The sequence below is a fragment of the Ruditapes philippinarum genome, unplaced genomic scaffold, assembly GCF_026571515.1.
Source record: "Ruditapes philippinarum isolate M1 unplaced genomic scaffold, ASM2657151v2 ctg11256_1_1_1_1, whole genome shotgun sequence".
Classification (NCBI taxonomy): domain Eukaryota; kingdom Metazoa; phylum Mollusca; class Bivalvia; order Venerida; family Veneridae; genus Ruditapes; species Ruditapes philippinarum.
This window is the reverse complement of record NW_026867015.1, coordinates 1-20,435: the sequence shown is the minus strand read 5'-3', so window position 1 is coordinate 20,435 and position 20,435 is coordinate 1. Positions and strand designations below refer to the sequence as shown.

General features: G+C 33.0%; 1 protein-coding gene across 1 annotated transcript; it reads left to right on the top strand.

The window, feature by feature from the left end:
• Positions 1–370: 370 nt before the first annotated feature.
• On the top strand, positions 371–9,274 carry LOC132734495 (E3 ubiquitin/ISG15 ligase TRIM25-like; the record flags this gene model as incomplete). The annotated part of the gene is made up of 3 exons (XM_060721238.1): positions 371–505; positions 6,666–6,975; positions 8,653–9,274. Coding segments are annotated over exons 2-3 (930 nt in total), but the record flags the coding sequence as incomplete, so codon positions are not given.
• Between the last annotated feature and the right edge of the window lie 11,161 nt (positions 9,275–20,435).

Here is a 20,435-nt window from a genome sequence, read left to right as displayed (position 1 = left end):
ATCATAAAATGCTAAAATCTTGCCTTTTTACCCAACGGAATGAACTTTAATAGGTCTAATTCATCTTTTCACATCGATTTATGAATGAAAAATGTAAAAATCGGCGAAAAAAACGATATTTGTCTATTTTGTGATCATGATTTCTGCAAGCGTCTAGAGGTACTGCTCCAATCCTGTATTGAGATCAGAGGTTTCATTATCAAAATCCGACAACGGCCCATTGATGACTGTCAAGGAGAAATGAATATATAAACAATCCGACCTACTCTACCTATATCCCCGGAGAGCATGTTACCCTAACAAAACAATTATGTAGGCCTAAAATATAAAATAGCTTAGTACGTTATCTGATAACATGTTATGTTATTAACACGGAAGTTTTAAACGGGTAAGATTTACACACTCTAAAAAATCTGAAATTACAGTGCATTTACTTTCTATTGTGATTTTGCGGACTGACTGTTAGGATATGCTTTAAAATATCTGATCTTGGACCAGTATCACAGTATGTATAACAATGATGCAATTATTTTGTAATTAATGTTTTATTGTAAGTGTCATTAAACACATTTGCAATTAATAGTCAATTTTAAATGTGAAAAGTTGAAATTTAACTTTTAAAGATATGCCTTTTCAGTGTTTGTTATCAAAAATAAAGATTACATGAGAATTAATGTGTACATGTAAATGGCACAGTATTTTACGAGAGTTATTTTTTTCTTTTTTAAAAATTTGAACCACTTTGAATATATGTGTCAATGATACAAAGTTTCTTGTTTTACATAAAACGAACAGGAATACTTAGTATCTCGTTCCTACGACTTAACTATTTAGATACATAGTATGTATCTCGTGGCAACAACATAGTATATATCTCATGGCCGCGACATAGTATTTATGTCGTGGCCACGACATAGTATGTATCTCGTGGCCACAACATAGTATATATCTCGTCGCCACAACATAGTATGTATCTCGTGGCCACGACATATAATATATCTCGTGGCCACAACATAGTATATATCTCGTGGCCACAACATAGTATATATTTCGTGGCCACAACATAGTATGTATCTCGTGGCCACAACATAGTATATATCTCGTGGCCACATCATAGTATGTATCTCGTGGCCACAACATAGTATCTTGTTCAAACGACTTAATTATCTCGTGCCAACGACTTAGTAACTCGTGGCCACGACATAGTATCTCGTTCCCATGACTTATTTAACCCGTTGCCACGACTCAGTATCTCGTTTTGTTACTTTGTATCCAGATTTTGATACATTTTACTGTTTCTGTCCGGTAGAGCAATAAGTCGGTCCTTTAATACAATATTCTATATAAGTGATGGACATGCATGGGTCCTGTGGAAGGGATTGAACACTGCAAAACAAAGATATATATCAAAAATACATGTATATAAACATTATCTATTCATTGTTTTACGTTATAAATATGTGTACTATACACATCTAATAGCAATTGACAACTAAACAAAGAAATCCCTAAAACTGTAAAAACCGTTTGAAAACATATTTTTATTATCAAGTGAAATAACACGATTGCAAAAAAAATGTCAAAGAATTATGTGTCTAGTAAATATAATCTTTCTTGAATTCTTTTGCAGTTTTACATTGGATAAAAAGATAATAAGAATTATTTTGCAACCAGAAATGCTTGAAGTACACGTTTGCAACCAAAATGTGCTTGAACAAGATATTTTTGTGTATTTAACTTTTATTTGGAACATGCAAATTTAAACATTTTCACAGCATTAACAGAAATGTCAAATTTCTATTAGGATTTCAACAAAACTTCACAGGAATAATCATTTATATCAACACTAGTTATGCATATTGCCGGCACGTTTTACTTCTATGCAAAATGGCCGCCAGAGATAAAAAGAGAAAAATCTTGTCCGGCTTTCACATGTCATACTGCTGGTAGGATTTCAATGAAACATCTCAGAAGTGATCAGTACCCTATCTTGCAGGCACTTTCTATTTTGCACCAGAGCTAAAAATAGAGCTAAAATAGAAACATTTTGTCTAGCTTTCACATGTCAAACTGCTGGCGGGATTTCAATGAAACTTTACAGGAGTTATCAGTACCACGGTGCATAACCATATCGGTACCCTGTTTGCGAAATCTGCTCAAACGATACCCTCTCTGTATATGCACAGGTCATTCTCTGCTAAAACAAACCAGCGATGGATAACAATCCAGTAAAATTTCATTGTGGGTTGATTATATATCACGGGCTACCTCTCTTCATTTGAATTTTTATATCACAGGTACCCTCTCATTTATTAACACATAGGTACCCTCAAGGCACGACATATATGCTTTTATTTGCGTTAACCGTTTAGTATGTAATATTTCTTACTTTTATGCAAATATTACATACTTAACGATTAACGCAAATAAAAGCATATGTCGTGGCTTGAGGGTACCTATGTGTTAAAAATGAGAGGGTACATGTGATATAAAAATTTAAATGAAGAGAGGTAGCCCGTGCCGCTGCAAAACCGAAACTATGGTGTTTTTTATGAATTTTACATTTATTTTTGACAATATACTGCCATTTGTCCGAAGATGATATGTAAATGAACATACTAAATATGTATGATGCATATATAATCAAGCCACAGGTTCATTTCAGCCCGAAAAATATTTCGAGGTGATGGGCGAGGCAAGACATGTCGATTTTTGTAGCTTATTGTGAAGTTGCAGTACATGAAAAACGGGCACATGACAAATCAGCACATAAATAAAATATTCTAGTGTTCCGTGGTATACATCTTTTCTACTTGTCATACCTCCTTTCCTTATTACAATGAAATTTTACTGGATTGGTTTGTTTTTAGCAGATAATGACCTGTGCATGTACAAAGAGGGTACCGTTTGAGCAGATTTCGCAAAGAGAGTACCGATATGGATATGCACCGTGACCATCCCTAGCTGTGCATATTGCTGGCACATTCCGATTGTTTTTACAAAAAGGCCGCCAAAACTTTAAAAAGAAAAATCTTTTCTGGCTTTCACAATCCAAACTCCCCGGGGTATTTCGTTGAAACTTGAGTGATTAGTACCATCACTAGTCGTTCGCATCGCCGGGAACATTCCGCTTCATTGCACAAAATGGCCACCGGAGCTATTATTGAGAAAATCCTGTTCAGCTTTCACAGTCAAACTGCTGGCGGGATTGCAATGATCTTCACAGCAGTCATCAGTACTATACGTAAAATCTGTGCATATCGTCGCCAGCTTCTGTTGCACTGCACTGAACAAAATGACCACCAGATTTTAAAATAGAAAAATCTTGGCCAACCCTCACAGGTAAAACTGCTAGCGGAATTTCATTGTAACTTAAAGGGAATGATCAGTACCATACGTAGTCGTGCTCATCGCCGGCATGTTCCGCTTCGTTGCGTAAAATGGCCACCAAAGCTATTAATAGAAAAATATTTTCCAGCTTCCACAAGTCAAACTGCAGGCGGGATTTCAATTAAACTTCACAGGATTGATCAGTATCATACCTTATTGTGCACATTACCGTCAATGTCAGCCGCTTTGCACGAAATGGCCACAAGGGCTATAAACAGAATATCTTGTCTTGCATTCACAGGTCAAGCTCCTGACGAGATTCCAAGGAAACTTCATAGAAGTGATCAGTACCTGCCTAACTTGTGCATATAGCTTCACAAAATGACCGGCTGTCAGAGCTAAAAATAGAGAAAATCTTGTCAAGCCTTCACAGGTAAAACTGCTTGTGGGATTTCAATGAAACTTTACAGGAGTGATCAGTTCTATACCTTGTTGTGCATATCGCGGGCACGTTCTGCTTTGCAGAACAAAAGTGCCGCTAGAGCTTAAAATAGAAAAATCTTGACCGGCTTTCGCAGGCCAAACTTCTTGCGGGATTTCGACAAAACGTCAAGAGTGATCAGTACCATACTAAGTTTAGGGAAATATATGTTCTGTGATTGAAAACCTTTCTAGTTTTAACTTACTTCGAAGAAAAAACTGCAGATACAGATAATTCCATTTAATCATTTATGAAAAATGTTAACCAAGTACAACGTTATTCTTTTTTTTAACAATATCTGTTTTATAATGAATACGTCTGAGTTAAATGGGTTATAATTACTTGATAATTAGAGGCAGCATAACATTGAGAGTGGGAAATGAACAAGAATAATTACCTTCTTTGCATAATTCAGTCAATAATAAATTTCAGCATAAAAATGAAAATGATTATATAATCTGAAAATATTCATAAAAATGTTTCGACGAATGTCGTAAGTCAAGTCAAATCAAGAAAATCATTTGTTTCACTTATTCTGTGAACAAATATGACACAAGAATGTGAGAAGCATGAATAAAATGTACAATGAGGCTCAAATAGCATTTAAGTTCTATAAGATAAGATCAAACCGTTTAGAACTGTATATTTATCGAACGTTAGTGAAAAATCAAGCACCCATTGAATCAAGAAGTTATCAAAATGCTAAATGTACAGTATATCATATAACTATAAGTAATTATTAATGCATGACAGAATATTGGACAGACGCAAAAGAAGGGGAAAGATATCTCAGCCATTCCGATTTTTATAGGTTTTCTTTGTAAACATATAGTTATTTTTTAATTCTTCATTTTGAAAAATGCATAGGTAAGGTCTAAGATACTAAGCAAGAAAACTTGTCTAACGAATCTCTGCAAAAATTGTTCAAGCGATAGCCCTGAGTCAAATTTGGCCCATGGCTGAAATATTTTCAAATGGACAATTATCAAGTTTTACAATATAATAGCCCTTCAAAATTGGACCCGCCTCAGTGCAGGTACATGGGTTTCCTTATGTATATACTTAGAAAATACTTAAAAAGATTTTTTGCTTTAAATCACATGAGCTAGAGCTTGGATATTTAGCATGAAACAATGTCTAGTGGACCTCTGCAAATATTGTTCAAATTTTAACCAAAATATGGTTGAAATTAGCCTGGGATTCAGGCATTGATATTTTTTGCTTATTTATAACATACGCGCTATTTCATACTCAATCGTCATAGATAACGCAACATCTCTGGTTTTGATAGTGTCGATTTGCCGAACAGAAGCACATAAAAAATCGATAGACTGAAAACCAGGCTAGGTTGAAATAGGCTTCACGCAAATGAACATGGGTTCTCTATTTACATATATTTTTTTTTCTTTTTATTCTTGAACAATAAAAAGCAAGAGCTTAGATATTTAGCATGAAGCATGTCTAGTGGACAGTTTTATTAAATTATCTCCATGGGCCCTTTGGTGAGGTTGGTTGCCTGACGTGAATTTTCCTTATATGCATTTAATAAAAATGTGTTTGTTATTTGACATACAGCCACGAAATTTCAACCATATAAGCATGGTTTCGGATAAAGAACTGAACTATGGTATCAGTTGATATAGATCTTGACTTAATGACCCTTTTTGTTGTTTCTTCATATATCGCTATGAAATTTGGTCATTTACAGTTTAAGAAAAAAAATCGCTGATAATAGTTGAGTTATATTTTTGACATAGAGGCCTACCTTTAAATTTACTAAATTCTACTGCATTAATTAGCACAACGTTTCACTGTAAAAAAATGAACTACTTCTGTCTTTACTAATTAATGTTGTATAATGTGATGGCATAGCATTTTACCACAAATGAAATCTTGTATAATTTCATTCAAAACATATTTAAAACTTTTAATTTGTACATGTTCAATGACATCAAGGTTTCCAAAACGCAGCGTGCTCAACATGTGAACCCATTCCGTCCGTCGTCGTGCGCCGTCAACAATTTCTTTAAACAATATCGATTCTAAAATTAATGACTGCACATATTAACCAAACTTAACATTAATGACCCTTCCAAAGTTGTTCAAATGGTTCCAGCCTGTTTCATTAGTAGGTCCTAGGACAAGGAAAGATGTTTTACAAAATTGCAAGTTAAATACGTCTTCTTGTCTGAAAGTAAAGGTCCAGAGCTTTGATATTTGGTACAATGTATATTATATCATCTATAAGGTTAAAATTGGCCCATCTCGTATGTACATGTTAATCGTAAAGAGGTTAAAAAAACTTCTTCTCTGAATTGGCAAAGAGTAAAGCATAGATATTTGGCATGAACGTTGTGTAGTTGTTCACCAAGTTCAATCAGAATATTGTTTAAATTATAGCCCCGGGGACAAATTTGCCTTGACCCTTTGGTCGTAAGTTTTCCTTATATAAATAAAGTAAAATTTTGAATGTCTTATCCCAAGAAATGACAATGGCTTGAGGTTAAATATTTAATATGTTTAGTGGACCTCTATCAAAGTTACTCAAATTACTTCTCAAGTCTCAAAATTGTTTGCGGTTTTGTTGAAGCCTGAAAACAAATTGTCTCCATGCCGCTAATAAACTCTCCTTCCAAGGCGCAAAACAGGTTCAAAAATAAAAAGTGAAAGCAAAATCAATACTTCTTGCAGTTATACGTCAATTTTGTAACAAATCAATCAGATGGTTCTGGACTTATTATTTGTTTTTCACGTTAGTGTTTTCCTGTACATAAATGTGTAATAATACATGTATTTTACAGGTTTTGACAAGTCAGGCTCATCATATCCTAACATTTCTCCCTTGTTTCTTTAGATATGGCTTATTCAGACCGCAAAACCATAGACATGGACGACACGAAGCACTGTACTCCCTGCAAAACTAGAGATAAGAAGACCAAAGCCGAATATTACTGCACGGATTGTGAGGCTTACTATTGCGAGGAATGTTTCGAGTTACACCCGCGAGTACCTTACCTTGCCAAGCATATTGTCTTGAAACATGATGATATTGACGTTTGGTCAAGAGATCAGTATAAATGTTCTACACATGGCAAAAACCTTGAATTCTTCTGCAAAGAACACAAGATGTTATGTTGTCACGTTTGTATATCATTGAAGCACAGGTAATTTTACATTTAGAGCTATTCAGTTTTTTTAATCATTCATATTTAAGCAGAAATAAGGCTATTGTAAGAATAATAGTAATACGAGGGTTGTCCAAAAAATTCGTGCACTGCAGTTATTGTCGTGAGAATTATTAATAAAAACAAATGAATTATGTATCACTTGAAGGGAAAATCTGTCTCAAATAAGAAAACAAAAGAAAAAGCCGAGTAAGCCGCGTGTCGTGATAAAGAATGGCCATTAAGTTACCTTAGTAACGTAATACCGGCGCACGAAAAAGAATTGGGTTAGTTCATTACTGTAATTGTATTAATTGTTTGTTGCTTGTAAAGTGGCATTTACTTTTTATGTTATAATTTTTTACTGTGAATAGAGGAATGATTGATGTAAAGAAATTTGTAGTTTGTATTGTTCTTATGCAACGTCCATGTAACATATTCCAACAGTGCACGAATATATTGGACAACCCAACCGGCATTACGGCCTGACGGCTGCCTGACCGGTTGTCATCGTCTACCGACTCTCGCCCCTCTACAGAGCGTTTGTGCAATTCAAAAACCAGAATTTAAAAACCAGCCTTTGTGACACTGAACTTGTCCCGCTTGCCCTTTTAATTTTTTGTAGGTATCTATTGGTGTTTCACCAATATTTGCACAAAATTTAATGATCGTCCAGACGTTTAGCGACTGGCATTTTCACCTAATTACAGTGTTGGCGACCACACACAAATGTTTGTTTACGCCCGTTACAATAGGGCAAATGACATCATATTTTCTAGTGACGTTTGGAATACGTACACACTCTTTTCCCTGAATTTTACCGTTTATATGTAGTATTTAAATAATACCGTGATGCATCAAAGTAATGAACTAACCCATTTTTTTGTCGTGCGCCGGTATTACGTTACCAAGGTAACTGTATGACGATTCGATTTCACGACATGCCGATTACACGTTTTTTTCTTTTGTTTTCTTATTTAAGACAGATTTCCCCTTCAAGCGATATATAATTCATGTTATTCTACCAATAACTCTCACGACAATAACTGCAGTGCACGAATTTTTTGGACAACCCTCGTATCTTTAATCCAGTGTAATTTTTGTCTTTTTGTACACTAGCTAAAGTGCTAATTAACAAAATATTAACATAATTTTGTGATCCACCCGTACTTTTCAAATTGCATGCTATGTCTTATCATGTCTCTCGTAATTCTATATGTCTGAACTTTATTCTTTATATTTCCATTATTAAAATCGGTATGATAGTAGCTTGTGTAAGCTTTAAGTTACATTATACACATGTTTTCGCAGTCAAGTTAAGTTGAATAAGTAATATATTTCTAACGATTCGCTGTTAATAAAAAAACATGACAATTGACCAATAATTGCTAATTTAAAAACTACATGTATTATGAAAAAGACTCATCCACTCTATTAAAGAATTAAGCGTTACCGATATATTCCGAAAAATGTTGATAGAAAATACAATTGGTCAATTTTTTATAGAAAAATATAAAAATAAACACAATTATGGCAAAATGTTAAGTTTTTTTTTTAGTTTTTCGCGTCACTGACCATTTACACTTGGATATAGATAATGTCACATTAAGTACTCAAAATGTTTTTAGATTTAAGCAATTCACATATATGCTTGGATACACAGTGTTACCATTTTAGGGCATGCACTAACATGGACTATATACTAGAAGAAGCAATGAAAATATGTTTAGAAGATGACAAAGAAAAAATGATGAAACAGATCGAAGAGCAACTTCAAATTATCGAATCAAGTTTTGGTAAAATAAAACGAAAGGCCGAAACTAATCAAACCTCAAAGACGGAATATATCGAAGATCTGGAATCATTTCGCAGTAGAGTAAATGCAATGTTTGATTCCCTTGTGGAGAAAGCGTTTGGAGAGATGAATGAGCAGTACGATAAGAACACAAAATATTCTGAAAACGTCAGAGAAAAACTGGTTCGTTTTGAAGGCAAACTGAAAAACCTTAAACAACAGATAAAATCATCTACAGTTGGCAAGGAAGCTCTCGTCTACATAAGTCTACAAAGAGGTGAGGAACTTATCGAAGAATTTTCAAAAGAGTTATCGAAAATTGATTTTTCAGTCAAAAAAGAAAAATATAAACCGGTCATTGATGAAAAAATTGAAGGATATGTGAAAGGATTAGCTCAAATAGCGGTTCTGGAAGATGACAAGATGAGAGAAGAATGTGTTGCAAGTGATATATACACAGAGGAAAAATGTGAAAAAATTGAAGTCGAAAAGTATTATAAAGAGGTAATATTTTTTTTAATTGAAAAGGAAAAGAATTTTTTTCTTCACGTAAATATCCAATAACTGATGTAGCTTCTAACTAGACATTTTTTCATAACACGCTTTGTATTTTAAAAATCGCTTAAAGCGCTTAGTACTCCGATTTTATGTTTTGGCATTATTTTTTTGTTTGTTGTTGTTGTTTTGTTGTTGTTGTTTTGTTTGTGTGTGTGTGTGTGTGTGTGTGTGTGTATGTGCGTGCGTGCGTGCGCGCGCGCGCGTGTGTGTGTGGGGGGGAGGGGGGTGTTGTTTTTTTTTTTGTTTCTTTTTCTTTTCGAAAAGATACACCAAAAAGATACACCATTTTTCTTTTGTTTTAGGATAAAAATCCGGAAATAAGTATTTTAGTTTAAACATATTTATTCCCGAAAGTATATATAATGTACATACAAATAAATAACAAACAAAATATTTTTACACAATATAAAAGGATGAGAATGAAAGACAAATCTTAAAGAATTCTTATCCTTTGGAGTTAAAAGTTAGTATATACTAGACAAGGGAATAAGTATAAATTATACACACATATAAATGTATATTTATATATAACTTTATATAGAGTAGATTTTATACAAGTAGATTTCTAAAATGAAAAAATCTATATAAAATTACATATAAGTACTTTATTAACAGAAAATAATTAAATTTTGCGACAAAAGGGTGAAAATTGAAAAGAACAAAAAGACTCTGAGATTTGTGCTTTAAGCTGATGCATAACTCATAACTCAATATTTTTGCTGCTGGGATAAAATCTTTCTTTTTTTTTTCTGAAGAAACCCTGTGACAACCTGTTCCATTTTGGGACAATTGTGAAACGTAACCTTAACAATTTATATTCTGATTTAGACTAATTCTTACCGAATTTTTGACACCTTCATTGTTATAAGGTTAACACTCGGAAAACTAAATAATGCGGATGTTGCAACGAGCATCTTGCATAATTGACTGGCAATGACACTAATTGTTTTTAGAAAATAAGTGAATATGTGTCAGAATTCCATATACATGTAAGTACACATTCATTTAATGGCTTTCGCTTACGTCATGTGAAGTTATTGGTGACTTAATAAAAATCTGGAAAGAAAGTGATCCCTCGGAAGCATTAATCACAACAAAATTACGTTAGAATTGCAGACTTGGTTTGATTGAGTCTGTACATGAGGGATAATGAATAAGTGCAACATCCCTCACGTCCCCTAGCACTAATAAGTTTCAGATGCAGAAAATTATACATTGAATGATATCCTTACATTGTATATCTAACTTGTTTTATGGGTCGTGTCCTTTGACCTATTGTCCCCGGCGACATTCGGTCTCGAACTTGACGATAAATCTCTTGAGCATGTTCTTGCTCCCTGTTTGAAGACTGGTCTGTATTTCTTCTACAATCAGGACACACTAACAAATTTCTCAGAATTGGCATAAAATTGTAATTGTTTGTTTTACCAGTCTATTGTCTAGTTATATGTTGATATTGACTTTTTCCGTGAGTGGACGAATGGTGTAGACATTCGGGAAGAAAGGTCGTTTACAAAAATAATTCATTCTTATGATGGAAAATACAGTTCAAAAATGCGCTTTACCTAAAGAACGCCGGTTAAATGCTTTAATTTCAAGGGTGAATCGGTGGTAAAAACGCGAGGCAGTACGGTGTTCCATTAGGGTCACACCTATAAATAAAGGAATTTCAAATGCGAAAAGTCGAAAACACGAATGTACGATGACGATAACACGAAGGAACGAAGACGAAAACTTGTAGGGACGGAAACGCGAAAATACGAAAACGCGAATGGACGATGACGAAAACGCGAAGATACGATTTCTAAAACACGAAAACTCGACAAATATAAGTCGATTATTTTTACGTTTTTGTCATCGTCTCTTCGCGTTTTCGTGTTGATAAACGACATTTTAAATCCGACTTGTGTAGATCATCTACACTGTTTATTGTCAAATATACAATGTATTATTATTATGGAAATTAAAATTTTTATTCGCAAAAGGTTAGTAGTGTAAAGACATAATATTATTACCAGTAGATGTTATTGATATTGAAGGACTGTTATTTCATTTTTAATGCGATTATTCACGATGATAGTGTTTGTATATTGTGTAAAGAGTTCTATACATTCAAAAACTTTAGTTTGAATAGACGTATCAACATGAAAAAAAGTGAATAAAGCATGTCCTAACTCTTATATACGTACAATGAACAGATTCGTACTGCTGACATAAACATACAATAAAACGATAAAAATATGAAAGGTGAAAACAAAGTTAATCTTGACAAAAGACCCTCTTTTAAAGGGAGATTACATCTTCCCATTAAATAAGTCAAGATTAATTTCAGTGGTAACTTTCTGTCTGTCTCTCTGCTTTGAGGATTACCTCGGCGACTTAGTTTTTGGCTGATCGCTTAACTGTTCCATCTCGGACATGGAACATCTTTTACTCCAGTAATGTTTCCTATGATCAGGTCACAAATAAGATTGTTTGAAACCAACGAAGTAAGGTGTATCCACATTTATATTTGCCATTGGCACAATTTTCCCATCTACAATTATCATTCGTACTTTCTTTTCTGTGATTTGCTCTGGTCTCACAAACTCAGCTGACTCACAACCGGTATTTATAAGTACTTTTATCTCAAGTCGGCAAGTAAACCCTCTTCTTATGTCGATGTTTCTAACCCCCCCCCCTTCTCTATGGTACAGCCACCTATAAACGTCGGACTGACTTCGTCGTTCTCTCGCAAAGTCGACCATAACCGTAGTTCGTATTTTGTGATCATATGTAAGCTTTTTTACAGTTGAAACACGTTTTTTCTTCCTCTATCAAAGACATTCTTTCTTACTCGTGGTAATATTTTTTCACTTTGAAAAATCTCACACTGTTCCCCTTGGAACACTACTCGAGTCTTGCTTCGATGATTCCAATCTTCCATCATATGCCATTTGAGTTAGATCTGTCATCGTCTTGGCGCCCTCACTTCAAAAAACATGTGCGAGGTCTAATGAGCAACCTTAGATAAACTGCTCTCTTATCATTAAACTGACACAATGCTTGATAAAGACTGTTAGTCCATAACCATGTCTGTCCACCTTGAGAAGTCTCGCTCCAAACGGGTAAAATGTTGATGCATAGACTTGCCTGCTTCTGGCTTCCTGGCTCTACATTTTTATCCTCAATCCTTTTTTCGGTCAGCTGGTAACCGTTTAAGAACCACTGTTAATCTCCCGCTTCCTCAGGGTACAGACTTCATATACTTCAAGCCCCTTCTTCTGATAAAAGTGAACTCAACTCAAACTCATTGCCTAGGTTTTCATTTTCCAGCCTGGGTTTAAGGCATGGCCTCTAAAAAACCTTTCTACATAAGCATAAAAGCACAAAAGATGTACAAAAGTACAAAAGCCTCAACCTATGGTCTTACAGAATCATAATGATAATTATAAGGTCTCTACCCATAATTAAAAGATTTCCTTTTTATTTAATCAAACAGATTAATATTCGGGGGGGTATATTTGCCCGCCTTTGCGATATTCTTGTTTAAATTTGTCTATTGACTCTTATCTGTGATAAAACGGCCTTCAAACCTCTGATTCCCTTTCCAAATTCATTTTAGTTCCCCTTTAAACGGAACTCCATACATTTAATTAAAATGGTTATATTCATGTTATGATTTAAAGATCGTTCAGCACGACATCATGTTGTGGTAAAGAATTATTTTTTTTTTTTAGTTTCTCTATTTGTTTTTCTTTTTTTTTTCTTGTTAGGTGGTTCCAGTTTCCCTAATTAAATACTGTATAATCACCCGTAGAATATGGTAACCTGCTTTTTAGATTTGTATTTTGACGTTTTAATCTGTAATATGCAGACTTCATAACCTCTAATCCTCTTTCAGAATTCCATTTTATTCAGCTCGCGCCCATTGTTTCAATGTTAAAAAAACATTTTCGTATTTTTTACTTGGGGGACCAAATGCCGGCTTTTATTGAATGGCACTATCGGTGTTGGCATTTAAGGTTCCGCCATAATGAACACATCTACTTATGTTTCTTTACTCCAAAATTCACCTTTTTGCATGTTTAATTGTTTAATTCTGCTACACGCCCGGTGCCTCGTGGCGTGGAAATTCCCAATTTTGCCGTTTTGGGCTTTTATTTATCTATTTTCAAACGTGACATTTTCATTTGTATTTCACAAAAGAGGAATTGATATAAAAGGGACACTTTTAATTTTGTTTCTTTTTTCCTATTTTTTATGAAATAATGTTAAATCCGTAAGGCATTTAATGTGTGTATGTTTTTGTTTTTTGTTTTTGTTTTTTTTTATTTTGTTTGTTATTTTTATTTCATTTTTTTAAATTAAATCATATGACGGTATTTTTGTCAGTCGACAACTGCACGCAATCAAATATCGTGATACAAGTCTTGTAACGTTTGAAGACAAACAGAGCCCGCGTTACCTATATTAAATAATTATAAAGTACTGTCCTGCAATTTTCAATGGATAAGTTTTAAACACTGTACTAATATAGATTTCCCCTTTTTAAAAAAGCTTTTTATTAATACATGAAACATTACTGAAAATAAGATTCTCTTTTTTTAGAAAAAAATTTTATAAAAAATCACAAGTGACACATCCATTTACTTTTACAATGTCTAGATATCTTTTATATGAAAATATAATCAGTGGGATAGCTTTTGTTGCAAAACCCTTTTGCTCGACAAATTTTGAATAAATAGAGCTATTTTAGTCCCCCCGAGCGTCGGCGTCGGGGGTTGGGGGCCGCGTCCCGGGGTAAAACCCCTTTATGTTAAAGTTTTTTTTAAAAACCCCAAATATTTTTAAAGCCCCTTGACCCAAGGGTTTGAAACTTTTGACCCTTTCACAAAAAACCCAAAAACCCGAAGAAAAAGGAGGGGGTAAAGTTCAACATTTTTACAGAAACATGCTCCTTTTTTGACTTAGAATTTACGTTAAAGTTTTTGGAAATAACCCTTTAAATTTTTTAAAACCATTGGGCATAAAGGCTTTAAAAAATTTTCACACCCTTTCCCCCCCATTTAGACCCCCAAATTTTGACAGGGGGACGGTAACTGTATCAAGCATTTTGACATGAAATTTGCCCCTTTTTCCCACTTAAGGGAAATTTTCTTAAAAAATTTTATATACCTGACATATTTTCGAAGTCCATTACAAGACTTTGAAACTTTGCAAAATTGTTCAAAATTTATACCCAAAATGTAGATAGGGGGAGGGGCCCAACTGTAAAGCATTTTTGACGAAAATTTTCCCTTTTTTTTGCCTTAAAATTTAAAAGTTAAAGTTTTTTTTAATAACCTCAAAAAAAATTTTCCCAAATCCAAAAAACAAAAATTTGGGTTTTAAACAAGTTGAAAATTTTTTTTTTCTTTTAAGAAGCATAAAAAAGACCTCTCTTTAAAAAGGCCCCCAAATCTTAAATAGGATTTTTAAGAAAAATTTTTCCCTTTTTTTAACTTAAAATTTTAACCATTCGGGCCCTTTTTTCTATCACACTTAAAAAAGTCCGGCGTTCTGTTTTTAACCCAAACTCTTTTTTTTTTTTTTTTTTTCCCTTTTGAATTATTGCACATTTAAAACCCATTATTTTCGTATGAATTTTTTATTTTGTTAAAATGTTTTCGGAAAAATCATAGCACAAACAGCTTTTTGCAAAAATAAAAAATAGATGCAAAAACGCTATAACGGGACGTTGGGGCCCATGGTTTAAAGGGGACCGGTTTTGGAGAGGGGGAAAATTGGAAAAAATTAGGAGGTTTTAATTTAAGGGGAAATTTTTCTGGAACTCGTTCCGAAATGGTCGCTTTGGTAGCCGTGAAAATAGTTTTAAAAAAGAATTTTATTTTTTCTAAACCGCCTGGGCCTACATAGTGGTAGGAGTTTGGGGGTTCATGGTAAAGCAAGCAAAAAAAAAGTCTCATAATCCCAAAATGGGTTGCCCTTTTTTATTTTGGGGGACCCCTAAAGAAAAAACAAAAAAAATTTTTTTACTTGGGGGCCATATGCCGCTTTCATGGGAAAGGCAAATCGTTCCCCATTTAGGTTCCATGAAAAAACCCCATAGAAAACATCTGCCGGGTGTTTTTAAAAAAATTTTTAATTTTTCCAGTTTATTCCAAAAGTTTTAATTCCCGCTTAAACCGGGGCTAGGGGGGGTGGAAAGGGAGTTTTCCTTGGAAAATACCGTCCATGAAAAAACTCAATCAAAACCCAGCCTGCCCAAATTTTAATTTGGTGTTTTGGGGTTTCTTTAGGGATTCTTATTTCTTTCCCATTTTACCTTTTCCCATTTTTAAATGGGGAAAAATTCCCTTCTGATATAATAAAATGAGTGTTCCCTTTTTTTTCTCCCGTACAATTTAAATGTTTATTTTTTAAAAATAAATTTAAATTTTTCTTTTTAGGACGGAAAGGGAATATTCAGTAGTAGTTTAAAAAAAGCATGGGGGGTTTCATCAAAAGTAGCAATTTTCCTTTAAAATTTGACAAAAAATTTCTTATTTGAATTGACATGAAATAAAAAACACTTTCATCTAATTTCAAATTTTAAATATCTTTTTCATAATACATGTAAACAGGGTTTTTCTTTAAAAACCCTCGGGGGAAACAAAAATAATATTTGGCATCAAACCCTTGTCTAGAGAGTTTTAAGGGCTAAAAAATTTTCCCCCTCAAGGTTTCATAAATGTAGTAAAAATTTTTTAATAAAGGGTCAGTATTTGGGATGAAAAAAATATTTTAACAAGGTTTTTTTACCATTGACTTTCATTTGGGAACCCCTTTATTTTCCCCTAGCAGCAAATGATTTCATTTTTAAAATTGGATTTTTTTGGCAACCCCTGACTTTTATTTTGCAACCCCTTGATATTGGTGAGCGGATAAAATTTACTTTTTTCCCTTCCACTTTTGGGCCAATTGTCCACCAATTTCATAAAAATAAACTTGTAAAACCTTAGTTTTTATAGACAAAGATTCAATTTTTGATTTTTTTTGAATGTTTTTTTCATGTTTTTTTTATAAAAAACCCAAAACATTTCTATAATTTAAAAATTTGTTTTAAATTGGGGCCCTTTTAGAAAAAAAAGTTTTCTCATCTAAAAAAAAATTTTTGGGATACAATTTAGGATAAGTCTATCTTCATGATAAAGTGGAAAATTTTTTTTTTTAAAAAAACGGAAACCCCTAATTCCAAAAATTTTTCGGACCAAAAAAATTTTTTTCTATTAAAAAATTGGGTTGTCAAAACAATTACTATGCGGGGATAAAAAAATTGTAAAATATGAATTATTGGTTTTAAAGGGGGACCCTCTAAACCCTAATTTTTTTTTAAATTACCCGGTAAAAAAAAAACCGTAAAAAGGGATTTTTCTTAAGTTTAACCCAAAATAGGGGTTTGCCCCTAATCATGTTTAAAATACCGGTTTTGGAAAAGGGAATTTTTTCCCCATGTTTTTTTAGACATGCGCTCTAAAAAGTTTCGTTTGCTCCGTTTTGAAATTTTCAGGTGTTAAAAAAGTAATTTTTATTACATCGGTTTGGGAAAATTTGAAATTTTTACATGATATCTGAAAAAGGGCAGCATTTTAAAAAGAATTGGGAAAACTGGGGACATTTTAAAAAAAAAAAACGCACTGATCCCCCAAACAAGCGCCTAATTTTCATACAGAATAAATTATAACCCTACCCCACATGTTTTTATAAAAAATTAAAACACAAAATCGAATTTTAAAAATAAGGGAATATCTAGTAAAAATAATTTTCCCAAAATATCTGCCCAAATATAAGCTAAAAAAAAAATGGGCCCGGGCAAAAAGAGATATTCGTATTATTTATTTTCAACTTTCGTTTAAAAATATTTGGGACTGCCTTTGAAAAAATAGGGAAAAGCAACTTTATCGGTTTTGAAAATATTTTTGAAAAGAAAAAACATAGATTTTTTTTTTCAAAAATTTTGTTTCTATCATGAGGGTTTGAAAAAAATTGGGGGACACAAATAGATCATAATTGAATTATAATTTATTTTTAATAAGGATTTCCATAAAAACTTTTTTAACATAGAGGGTTTTTTTAAAATTTGGGGTGAAAAAATAGAATAAATTTATCACAACGGGGTTTGAAAATTGGGGGATTTTATTTTTTTAAAACAATTATAAAAAAAATTTCCTGAAAAACTAAAAAAAACCTTTTTGAAATAAAATTTTAAAACATTAGATAAAAATATAAAATTTAAATTGGGAAATGTGGGGAAATGCTTTTTTTAAAACGGTACCCCTCATGTATTTTTATAAAAGGGAAAAATTATTTTATAAAAAGGGGATGGTTTAAACCCAAATTTTTAACTATGGGAGCAAAGACTGAGTATATCTTTTTTTCAAAACAAATTAAAAAAAATAATGTTAAATTAAAGTGACATTTTAAATTTTTTAACGTGGGGAAAAATTTTTGGGCTGTCATCTTCAAGACTACGAATGATCAAAACAGGGTTTAAAAATTAAAATTTTTCCCCCCACATAAAATTAAATTTTTTACAAAAAAATCCCATATGCAAAAAAATACTTGCAATACTTTGTATTTTTTTACATTAAAGGGGTGGTTTTACGGTTCCACCCCCCTCCTCCACCCACTTTCAGGCAGAGGAAAAAGACCCGTTTTAAAAAAGTAAGTAGGAATTTATCTATTAATTTCCTTTTTAAAAAAGGAAACCCTTTTTAAAAAATTTCTCCCCTGACCGGGGGAGGTTTTTGAATTTAAAAATTTTTTATTTAACAATTGAAAAAATATTTTAAAAAAAATGTAAAAAATTTATTTAAAAAGAGGAAAAAAGTTTAATTGGAAAGAACCCCCCACGACCCGCAACAAGAACCGGCAAGGGCCCAGGGGGACCAAAAAAACAGAAACAGAATGTTTAAATTTTAAAATATAAAAAAGAATGCCGCAGTTTTGCTTAGAAATTTTTTGTCCGGTCGTATTTTTTTTAAAAGTTGGGGAAAATTAAATTTGGAAAAAATGTTAAACCCTAAGGATAAAGTCAAAATGCAAAGGTTTGATTTTCGTAGGTCAAAAACAAAATTGTTTTATCCCAATTATGATATGCATAAAAAAACATGAAATTTTATATACAAAGATTGTTTTTGTCATTAAATCGTTTCCCCATTTCCCCCTTCCCTCCACCCTTGTTTATTTTTCCCGAAAAAAATTCAGTTATAAAATTATGTACCCTTTCAGTTGCATTTCGGGCCGGTCTGTATAATTTTTAAAACCCCCCTTTTGGGGGGAAAAATTTAAATGTTAAACCCAAAAAGAAAACGAAAGTCAGAGCGCAAAGGGTTTTATTTTTTCTTGGGGCAAGGGCACACTTAGTAATTTTTTTTTCAATTGCGAAAATTTTTTGCCAATTTCATCAATTTTAATAAAAAGAAAGAAATATACTTTGTTTCAAAAAAATGTGACTTGTTTTAAGAAAAGTGTGCCCGAAAACATAATCCCGGGTTCCTGAGATCAATTTATTGCCCCGTCCCCTAATTTCCCTACCCGAAATTACAAGTCTCGAAGTTAAGATATCTAAACATGCCTGCCCTTCCTTATTTTCCTTTTTGAATCTTTACAAAATCAGCTCCTTTGTTCTATTTTGGGCCCCCAAACCCGGGGACCATTTGTTTTATATAGACTTATATGGGAAAAAGATTCTGAACATAATGTTTGAAAAATATGCCCTGGCTAAATTTTGGGGATGGTTCAATTTTGTCCCGACCCGGGGACCTTTTTGTTTTATATAGACTTTATGGGCAAAAGATATCTGAGACATAATGTTGAAACCCTTTTGATGCCCGGCAAAGATTTTGGGGCATGTAACTCATTTTGTAACCGCAAAATAACGATTTTACTCAAATCTAGGAAATATTCCCCCCGCCCAAGACTCCTTTTATTAAATATATTTTTGGTAGGAAACGGGTTTTTGGGGCAATTGAATGATATATAAAGTCATCCCGGGTAGTTAATTGCTTTACAATTATAAAATCAACAAAAAAAAATTTAAATATAATAACACAGGCATTAAACTTGTCATGATATATGAATTTGGGGCTTATCAGTAATTTAATGGATCACATGGGAGCAAAACAAGTGAATCTTTTCTACACATTTAAAAAAGTATCTTTGTTGTAACATTTAAAATTTTTGAACTTTTTTAAAAATTGGGTTTTTATTGAGTATATATGTACATTTTTAAAAAAACGTTTCTAAATGGTTTCGTCTTTTTTTTATATAAAATTGGGGGTTTACCTATCTTCTTGAAAACGAAGAATCGTGGGGTTTTCTTTTTTTTCATGCATTATTTTTTTATTTTTCCCAACCTTATCACTATTCAAATTAATACATGCAATATATATGATCTTGTCATTAAAGTTCGACCTCTCCGCCATCATGGGGGACAGGGGAAATTTTAGCATAAGTATATTTTTTTTAATACTCCTACAAAAAAGGCTGAAAAGGATTGTTTGGTATTTTCCCCCCACCCGAAAAGAATTCAGTGTAAAATAGCACCGCACAGTTACAGTATTCTGCCCGGGCCGTATCCTTTGAACGTAGGAAGGAAATTAAAAAATGTTTTGTAGAAATTTAACCATAATAGACAATGTGAAGAGCGCAGGGTTTTATTTATTTTAGGGCAAGGGTTTCACTTATCATTTTGTAAAACAATTTCAAAATTTATGTCCGCCTGCATCATTGAATCGACAGGAAAAAATATACTTTTTCAGAAATATTATTGTAAAGGACCGGTGGCAGAAAATTGTTTTCCCGGTTCCTGAATCTGATTGCCCTACCTGAAGATTTCAAGTCTCGGTTTTAAATATTTTGCATGCTGCATTCCTTTTTACCTTTTTGAAACTGTACGGAATCATGGGGTCTTTGTTTTAAATTGGGGCCCCACCCGGGGTCATTTGATTTTATAAGACATATAGGCAAAAAAATATCTCAGACTAACGTTTTAAAAAGATGTCCGGGGTGATAATTGAGATGTAAAACCATTTTGTAAACCGCAAAATAATGGTATTACTCATAATCCTTGGGCAATATTAGC